The 9,934-nt window shown below is 42.0% G+C and overlaps 1 protein-coding gene across 5 annotated transcripts in view; it reads left to right on the top strand.

Annotated features, from left to right (window-relative positions):
• The first annotated feature begins 2,457 nt into the window (after nucleotides 1-2,457).
• The window catches only part of NVL (nuclear VCP like), an 83,119-nt gene continuing 75,642 nt past the window's right edge, over nucleotides 2,458-9,934 (top strand). For 4 of the 5 annotated variants that reach the window (XM_027976295.2, XM_060396350.1, XM_060396351.1 and 1 more), the window contains exons 1-4: nucleotides 2,458-2,547; nucleotides 6,735-6,808; nucleotides 8,721-8,773; nucleotides 8,855-8,954. In XM_027976295.2, coding sequence (XP_027832096.2) covers nucleotides 2,491-2,547; nucleotides 6,735-6,808; nucleotides 8,721-8,773; nucleotides 8,855-8,954 — 284 coding nt within the window. In that variant the 5' untranslated portion in view covers nucleotides 2,458-2,490. The remainder of the gene's footprint in view (nucleotides 2,548-6,734; nucleotides 6,809-8,720; nucleotides 8,774-8,854; nucleotides 8,955-9,934) is intronic. The other variant, XM_060396352.1, reaches the window with a different exon arrangement.

Raw genomic sequence — 9,934 nt, 5'->3', positions numbered from 1 at the left:
GAGGAGGATCTCCTCGAGTAGGAAATTGCAGCCTGCTCCAGTGGTCCTCTCAGGGAGCACCATTAGGGGCAGGATATGGCTGATGGCATTATGGCCACAACATTCTTTGTTTACTAAAATGGCAGGCAACATTCTTTATCCACACTGTCAACATTTCACCACCTTCTCTTAATTCCATCTCCTCTCCACATCTCAATGCACTACTTCAGTTCAGTTCAGTTCAGTTGCTCAGTCTTGTTTGACTCTTTGCGACCCCATGAACTGCAGCATGCTAGGCCTCCCTGTCCATCACCAACTCCCTGAGCCTACCCAAACTCATGTCCATTGAGTCGGTGATGCCATCCAACCATCTCATCCTCTGTCGTCCCCTTCTCCTCCTGCCCTCAATCTTTCCCAGTATCAGGATCTTTCCAAATGAGTCAGCTCTTTGCATCAGGTGGCCAAAATATGGAGTTTCAGCTTCAACATCAGTCCTTCCGATGAACACTCAGGACTGATCTCCTTTAGGATGGGCTAGTTGGATATCCTTAGAGTCCAAGGGACTCTCAAGAGTCTTCTCCAACACCACAGTTCAAAAGCATCAGTTCTTCAGCACTCAGCTTTCTTTATAGTCCAACTCTTATATCCATACATGACCACTGGAAAAACCATAGCCTTGACTAGACGGACTTTTGTTGGCAAAGTAATGTCTCTGCTTTTGAATGTACTGTCTAGGTTGGTCATAACTTTCCTTCCAAGGAGTAAGCATCTTTTAGTTTCATGGCTGCAATCACCATCTGCAGTGATTTTGGAGCTCCCCAAAATAAAGTCAGCCACTGTTGCCACTGTTTCCCCGTCTATTTCCCATGAAGTGATGGGACTGGATGCCATGATCTTCGTTTTCTGAATGTTGAGCTTTAAGCCAATTTTTTCACTCTCCACTTTCACTTTCATCAAGAGGTTCTTTAGTTCGTCTTCACTTTCTGCCATAAGGGTGGTATCATCTGCATATCTGAGGTTATTGATATTTCTCCTAGCAAACTTGATTCCAGCTTGTGCTTCATCCAGCCCAGCATTTCTCATGATATACTCATATAAGTACATCTCATGATGTACTCATGATGTTTCTCATATAAGTTAAATAAGCAGGGTGACAATATACAGCCTTGACGTACTCCTTTTCCTATTTGGAACCAGTCTGTTGTTCCATGTCCAGTTCTAACTGTTGCTTCTTGACTTGCATATAGGTTTCTCAAGAGGCAGGTCAGGTGGTCTGGTATTCCCATCTCTTTCAGAATTGTCCACAGCTTATTGTGATCCACACAGTCAAAGGCTTTGGCATAGTCAAGAAAGCAGATATTTTTCTGGAACTCTCTTGCTTTTTCCATGACCCAGTGGATGTTGGCAATTTGATCTCTGGTTCCTCTGCCTTTTCTAAAACCAGCTTGAACATCAGGAAGTTCATGGTTCATGTATTGCTGAAGCCTGGCTTGGAGAATTTTGAGCATTACTTTACTAGCATGTGAGATGAGTGCAATTGTGCGGTAGTTTGAGCATTTTTGGTATTGCCTTTCTTTGAGATTGGAATGAAAACTGATCTTTTCCAGGCCTGTGCCACTGCTGAGTTTCCCAAATTTTCTGACACATAGGCTGCACTTAATAGTCTCATAAGCCAAGCAAGACCTCAAATAAGAATACTGAGAACACGATTGAAACAAGCAAACAGGTAGAAACTAAAGACAGTAAATTTTTTGAAAATTGATTCTTTATTTGTATCTTCTGTGATGCAAGATAAACTTCTTTGGGGGCAAATACATACAGTTTAAAAAATCCCGGCAGTTTCTAGCCCAAGATGGAGTCTGCCAGTGGATGTGCTCAAGGAATTATCTGCCGAAAATATCATAAGACCAAGCGATTCCCAAATGTAACAGATGGTTTAGTTTTCTGGTTAAGCTAATTTTTTTTTTTTTTTTTCGGACACCAAGCCCCTTTGTTGGGACTCACTAACGTGGGTCACTGGGTGGAATAAGCAGGAGGGTGGCGGTGTGTTTTTACCCTGATCTAATCATCACAATTATCTAGTTTCGGTTTTAAGATTCCAGGTCAAGATCAACTAAATTCGCAAACGGTGCGACTAGACAGGCTAGAAATCTTACAGACGTGGATGGCCACGCCCCCTCAGGAACCTCCCAGCTCCCGCCCCTGAGCGTGTCCGCAGAGTCGGGAACAATAAAGTTGAGCGTGTTCAAATGGGTCCTTGTCTTCCAGGGCCTCTTGGACAAGCCTGTAAAATAAGACTCTGAAAAACTCCTTTCTTCTCTCAAATATCCTTCGTGTTCTCGGCGATTTTTTCCCCTTTACTCGCGGTACGAAAGTCTTGAAGGGAACGGCGTGGGCTAGGGCGGCTGGGGCGCCTTTCCGTGGGCAGCTGGCCCGGCAATCGCCGTGGGCAGCTTCGGGGAGGCCCCCGGTTCACGTGAAGCTCGTGCAGCAACAGCAGAGGCATCTGCGATGAAGCCCAGGCCCGCGAGGTTCGTGGATAATAAACTGAAGCAGCGCGTCATCCAGGTGTGTATGCTGCACGGCCAGCTCTCAGAGTGGTCCGCGTTCGCTGCTTAGGAGCCCCAGAGGCCCTTTCTCGCCGTAGCTAGGAGAAGGGGGGAAGGCTTCCAGATCGGACTGACTTGCCGCCAGTGCCAGTCTGGATTCGAGCGTGGGGCTGTTGACGACTCCACTTCTTCGCGGGTGGTTCAAGCCCCTTTCTCCTCACTGTGCGGCCGAGGTTCAAGGCGCAGCCCGAAACCATGAGAGGCAGCAGCTTGATGAGGGCCTGCCCGGATCTGCCTGACTTTTGTGCAGATCCGTAAAGAGAGTGGAGATGGCATTTGAGTTTAAAATTTCCTATCTTGTGAAGTTGGGAAGGAAGTATTCCTCGAAACCTTGTAGAGACGAATTGCTTTCGGGGTCATAAAGAATACGTTAACTTCCTTTCTTAGGAAACTTGGAGTCAAGTTCGGACACCAGTAAAGACAAGTACTCTGAATCTTACTTTATAACGGGCACTTTACCTGCCCCCCCCTTTTTTTTTTTAATTCATAATCGTCAGTGGAATGCATTGTGTCGTAAATGCCTTGGACATTTAGGTTACTAAGCACTCAGAAGGACGGAGAGAGACTTTAAGAGCTATATTCTCACCTTGTTTTTCTTTTACCCTTCCAGCTCCTATATCGTCAGTTTTTTGAATCTGTTTCTTCCTGTCACCTTTAAATGTTGGAAGTGCCTTAAGCACCTGTGCTTTTACCTTCTCTTTATATTCTACCTATGCACACTTCTAGGTGATCTCATCCAGTCTAGTACCTTTAAATATTACACATTCATTCATGACTTCAAAATTTATCTTATAACCCAGTGCTGATTTTATCTTGAATTCCAGATTGATATATCCAGCTGCCTACTCAACATCTGCTCATGAGTATCTTATAGGATTTCAACTTAGAGTATTGATCTTCTTCTCCAAACTGTTCTGTTCTTTGTGTTGTTTATTCCAGTAAATGACATCGCACCATCCATCCATTTGTTAAGGCCCCAAATCTTAAGACTCATTCTGACTCTTGCTTCCTGTAACCAATTAATCAGTGACCTACTTGGCTTTACCTTCAAAATATACTTCAAACCTAATCGCTTGGGCTTCCCTGATAACTCAGTTGGTAAAGAATCCAACTGCAATGCAAGAGGCGCCGGTTTGATTCCTGGGTCAGGAAGATCCCCTGGAGAAGGGAAAGACTACCCACTTCAGTATTCTGGCCTGGAGAATTCCGTGGACTACAGTCCATGGGATCGCAAAGAGTCGGACAGGACTGAGAGACTGTCACTTTCTTTCTAACACCCTAGTTCAAACCACACTCCCTTTAGACTGTTGAAATACCTCCTAACTGTTCTCACTGTGTCTGGTTTTACTTAGTGTGTTCTACACAGAGCATCCAGGGAGATCATTTTAAAGGGAAAATTGGAGTGTGCCAGGGTCCTACTCAAAACCCTTCTGTGGACTTTCAGACATCTAGAGTAAAATCCATCCTAAATAGCACTTTGTATTTTGGCCCCGTGTACCTTTTTGTCCGTTGCTTTTTTCCGCTTTTGTAATCTCCCTTGATTGCACGTCCTATCCATATGGACCTTCTCAAACTTCCTGGGCACAGGACTTTTCTTTTTGCAGTTTACTCACTTAAGTGCTCTTTCTCTGAATGTTTGCACAATTTGCTGCTTCAGTTTATTCGGATCTCCGAGTAGTGACTCCTAATGGCTAAATCCAGTGGCCTCTTTTCAGTTTTTGCCACACTTGACTTGCTCTGCAGCGTTTGACGTTAGCAGTTTTCCTCTCTTTTTATACTTTGGTTCATTATAAAAGTAATAGGGGGACTTCCCTGGTGGTCTGGTGGTTGAGACTGCATGCTCCCGATGCAAGGAACCTGGGTTGAACCCTGGTCGGGGAACTGGATCCCACATGCCGCAACGAAGACCAGGAATACTGTGTGCCACAACTAAGACCTGGCACAGTCAAATAAATAGTAATTTAAAAATAAGAGTAATAGGTTCTTGTGGTTTAACATAAAGGGAACTGGAGGGTATAAAATGAGAAGAAAGAATTCTTTTCATCCCCACTCCTGCATGAGTAATCATGGAGAGTTTCTGTTGTACCTGTCTTAAAATTTTGTGTGCATATATGCACTTAGAGATTTTTTTTCTTTTAATCACACAGGCTCATCTGTCTCTCTTCTGCTGCTTGTTTGTTTCGTTGAGCAATATGTTTTAGACATCTTTCAAGTAGTACACTTGCCTCCTTTTAACTACCTCGTTAATCTATTGCTGTATAACAGATTACTCTAAAACTTAGCAGGTTAAAGTGGTTTTAGTCCTGTTACTTTCTAATTTGAAGTGGGTTTGAGATATATATGTGCAATTCAGGATTGACTGTGGTAAATGACAGCATGCTATAGGAGTCCACAGAAGGGGACAATTAACTGAAGCTGCAGCTTTGGACACCTAGTCTCTTGCCATTGGCAGCATTTATCCAGAGGCAGTTCTCATGTGTTAGGGATCCTTGAGAAGAACTTGTTGTATGACGTGGGGAACCTAGACTAGATAATTAGCAAATATTGAAACTTGGGAGTTGATCACTAAACATTCTAGGTTTGAAATCTGGCCCTGTAACTTACAGGCTGGTAAGCAAGTAAGTAAGCTTTTAAAGTTTCAAATCAGGGGAGAGGGCTTCCCTTGTTACTCAGTGATAAAGAATCTGCCTGCCAATACAGGAGACATGGTTCCATCCCTGATCCAGGAAGAGCCTGCATGCCCCAAAGTAACTAAGCCCATGTACCGCAGCTACTGAGGCTATGCTCTGGAGCCTGGAGCTGCGAATACTGAAGCTTGCGCGTCCTAGAGCCCCTGTTCTGCAGCAAGAGAAGCCACTGCAATGAGAAGCCCGTGCAGCAACGAAGACCCAGCACAGCCAATAAATAAATACTTTTTAAAAAATAAATAGGGGGAGAGTAACATCTACTTCACAGCATTGTGAGCACTAAAAGAGAGAATGTGTAAAAGGCCCCTAGAACAGGTTTACCAGGCCCTTAGTTTCTTAGTAGTTTTTCTCATATTGTTTCTAGGTCCCAAAGTCAGTCAGTGAAAGTCCCTCAGTCATGTCCGACTCTTTATGACCCTGTGAACTATACAGTCCATGGAATTCTCCAGGCCAGAATACTGGAGTGGGTAGCCTTTTCCTTCTCCAGGGGATCTTCTCAACCCAGGGATTGAACCTGGGTCTCCCGCGTTGCAGGTGGATTCTTTACTAGCTGAGCCACTGGGGAAGCCCAGGCCCCAGTACGTTTGTATTGGGTTGGCCAAAAAGTCCATTCAGGTTTTTTACTTTGGCTGACCCAATATTTCATTCTTAAATAACCACAGTTATTTACTGGTGAAATTTGTATGCCTTTTGGGCACTGCACAACTTCTTATACTTAGCGATCAGATTGACACTGCTATTCATTTCCTGTTCCACCTTGATTTTTATTATAGGAAATGCTGGAAACCCAGTTTTGCAAAGATATGACATCATCAGAAGATGCTTTAATATTGAAACATGAATTGTCTCAGGCTAGTACAGTTGACCTTTGAACAATATGAGGGTTGGGATGCCAATATTCTTTCTCCCCCCAACCCCATTCATTTGAAAATCTGTGTATAGCTACAGTTGGCTTTTTATATTTGTGGTTCTATATTGGCATAGTCAACCAGCCCTGGATCATGTAGTACTGTAAAATGCATTTATCGAAAAAATCTGCTATAAGTGGATGAGTGCAGTTCAAACTCATGTTGTTTGAGGGTCACATATAGTTCCTGCAGATGGACAGATCAACTATTACTCTGTTCCTTCAAATTTAAAATATCCCTTAGTGCTCTTATGAGTTCAGTGCTTTGCTGTGGTATGTTTGGGAATCTAGGATATAATAAGCTCTCACCTACTGCCTTATAGCCATTCTGGTTATTGTTATTGCATTGCCATAGTGATTAATAATGTTAATTAAATTCTTTGATTCTGACTTGGCAATTATCTGGTGATTTTTGTTTATGCTTCTAGCGTACTTTATGAATGAAGAGTTTGCACTAAAGTATAACATGTCCGAATAGCTCGCTTGCTTAGTTGTTGATTACAGTCACTGAGTCTGAACTGAGTGTTGTGTTTGTCGTGTTTTCTCTTTCAGTACCTCACCAGTAACAGATGCGGCAAGTATGTGGACACTGGAGTCTTAGCATCTGATTTACAAAGAATGTACAGGTAAAGAAATGTAGTCTCCAAAGTTTTGCTTTTCTTCCCTACCTCTCTTTAAAAAAAGATTTATTTGCTTATTTATTTGTGTGGCTGCACTGGGTCTTCGTGCTGCGAGGGCTTTCCTCTAGCAGCCGTTGGGATCTACCCTCTAGTTATGTACTTGTGCTTCTCACTGCGGGGCCTCCTCTTGTTGCAGAGCATGTGCTCGAGCGTTTGGGCTCAGCAGTTGTTGCTCCTGGGCTCTAGAGCACAGGCTCAGCAGTGAGGCGCATGGGCTTAGTTATCCTGCAGCGTGTGGGATCTTCCTGGGCCAGGGCCCAAACCCACGTCACGGGCCTTGGCAGGGGCTTCTTTACCACTGAGCCACCATGGAAGCCCCTTTCCAACCATTTTTAAAATTTCCATCCTGCCTACATTTCCAGGTGATATTTGTAGCTGCTAGCTTTAGTTCACCAATCCACAGGTTTAGAACTCAGTTCATTTATGCAGGCATTTATCAAGCACCAGTTATATGCAAGGAGCTGCCCTTGTTATTAATGAAAATGGCTACTTCTTAGATTTAGCATCTTACTCGCTGGTCAGTAGTATTACTTCTTGTCTTCACTAAAAAATGAAAACCATCAGGCATGATCTCCTTCAGCTTCCTGACTGTCTAAAAACGTGTCGCTTGTGTAGTCCTTGCACTGCAGGTTAAATCCTTCTTTTGTGCCTCAGTTCCAGGTCTTCTGATATCTTGCCTCATTAATTAGCCCTGCTTTGTATATTGGTGTCTCTGTTTTCTTCTTTCCCTTTGTCTGTATATTAGTTTGCTAAGTGAAGTGAAAGTGAAGTTGCTCAGTCGTGCCTGACTCTTTGCGACCCCATGGACCGTATCCTACACCAAGCTCCTCCATCCATGGGATTTTCAAGGCAAGAGTACTGGAGTGGGTTGCCATGGCTGTCATCAAAAAGCATCATAGACGAGGTGGCTTAAACAACAGAAATTGTATTCCTTAATGTTGTGGAGGCTACACATTCATGATCTAGGAGTTTGAGGTCTCTTCCTGACGTGCAGATGGCTGTCTTCTCCCTGTGTCTCTACTTGCTTTTCCTTCTGTGTGTGTCTGTATCCTAATCTCTTAAGAAGACACTGGTCATATTGGATTAGGGCCCACCCATATGACTTCATTTTACCCTAGTTACCTCTTTTTTATCTTTTGGCCATACTGCGTGCCATGTGGGATCTTAGTCCCTGACCAGGGATCGAACCTATGCATTGGCAGTGCAGAGTCTTAACCACTGGACCTCCAGGGAAGTCCCTTTAGTTACATCTTTTTTTTTAATGTGTCTATTTATTTAAATTAATTTATTTTAATTGGAGGATAATTAGTTTACAATTTTGTGATGGTTTTTTGCCATACATCAGCATGAATCCACCACTTATGCATGTATCCCTCCCATCCTAAACCCCCCTCCTACCTCCCTCCCTTTAGTTGCATCTTTAAAAGCCATATCTCCCAAAACAGGTACATCGTGAGATACTGAGGATTAGGATTTAAATATTATGAATTTTAGAGGAACACTGTTCAGCTCCTAACACTGCCCTTTTGCCCCCCAAATTCATGCCTTCATTGTTTGCAAATATACTCTGTCCATCCCAGCAGCCCCAGCAGTTCTTAACCAATTTCAGCATCAACTCTGAATCCAAAATCTCATCTGAATATCATTTAACTTAAGTACAAGTGTGACTTGGAGAAGGAGATGGCAACTCACTCCAGTATTCTTGCCTGGAGAATTCCATGAAAATAGGTTTATGGTTAATGTAAGTATAGTGACATAATCATATATACATGTAAGGGTAAGTTCTCAATTTAGATTGAGCTTAATGGGAAAATATTGGTGGAGACCATGGTACTAAACTTCTTGTTATGTTTTTCAGTATAGACTATGGTCGAAGGAAAAGAAATGCCTTTAGGATTCAGGTGGAAAAAGGTGAGTCTTTTAGTGTTAGAGCTGATTATTAATGAAGTCATAGAATTGTTTCAGCTCATGGCATTTTTCTTTTTGTTTCAGTTTTTAGCATAATTAGTAGTGAGAAAGAACATAAGGATCTAGCAGAATTAGAAGATGAACATCTGGCCAAAAGAGCAAGACACGGTGAAGAGGATAATGAGTAAGGATTATGGAGTGGGGGGTTTTTCTAAAACATTAACCTGATCATGTTACATTCCTACTTGTAAAACTTCCAAGTAGGATAACTTGGCTCTTCATTGCCAGTAAGTTCCTGCAGAATACTTACCATCCTCTCCAGACTTATTTCAGACATGCTGAATACTCGCTCTTTCTCAGAGAGGTTAGATTCTTTCTTTGTGCCTTTGTGTGGGTGGTCTTCTGTAGCTGGAGTGTTCATTTCCCCTTCATGAACTTTCACTCAACCTTCAAAAGTCAGCCTTCAAAAGGTTATTTTCTTGCCTTTCAAGCCTTTTTGGACTCCTTTCTCAGCTTTTCCTTAACTCATAGTTATAGATAACGTAGTATAGTGTTTCTATCATATGGCATATGAGATTATTTGTGTTACTTATAGAACTTTCTCGTTAGCTTTGTTTTTCTCTGTCCTAATACAATGTCAGGTATATAAAAAGGTGTCAATTAATTTTTTGTTTAAGAAGTAATATTGGTGACACTTTTATAACTATATTATAGTATAGTTGATGTACAATTAGTGGTACATTTTTAAAGTGTACAGTGTATTGAGTTTTGACATGTATATACTCATTAAACCATTACCCTAAGCAAGATACTAAGCATATCCATCAACTTCACAAATTTTCTAGCACCCATTTGCAGTTTATTTTTCCTTCCATTCCTATTCTGAGGTAGCCTTTGATTTGCTTTCTGTTGCTATATGTTTATATCTTCTAGAATTTTGTATGTATGGAATTGCAGAGTATGCATTAATACTTTAAAAATTTAGATTCTTTCATTCAGGATAATAAGTTTGCGATTTATCAGTGTTGTGTGTATCAAAATTCCATTGCTTTTTATTGCCCTGTATGTATGTATGTATGTATATACCACTATTTTTTAAAATCTGCTTACATATTAACAGACAGTTGGGTTGTTTTCATTTTTGGGTTTTTACAAATAAAGCTA

Source organism: Ovis aries, chromosome 12 (assembly GCF_016772045.2).
Source record: "Ovis aries strain OAR_USU_Benz2616 breed Rambouillet chromosome 12, ARS-UI_Ramb_v3.0, whole genome shotgun sequence".
In the NCBI taxonomy this organism is placed as follows: domain Eukaryota; kingdom Metazoa; phylum Chordata; class Mammalia; order Artiodactyla; family Bovidae; genus Ovis; species Ovis aries.
Note: the sequence above shows the minus strand (reverse complement) of the source record. Positions and strands in the feature narration are given on the sequence as shown.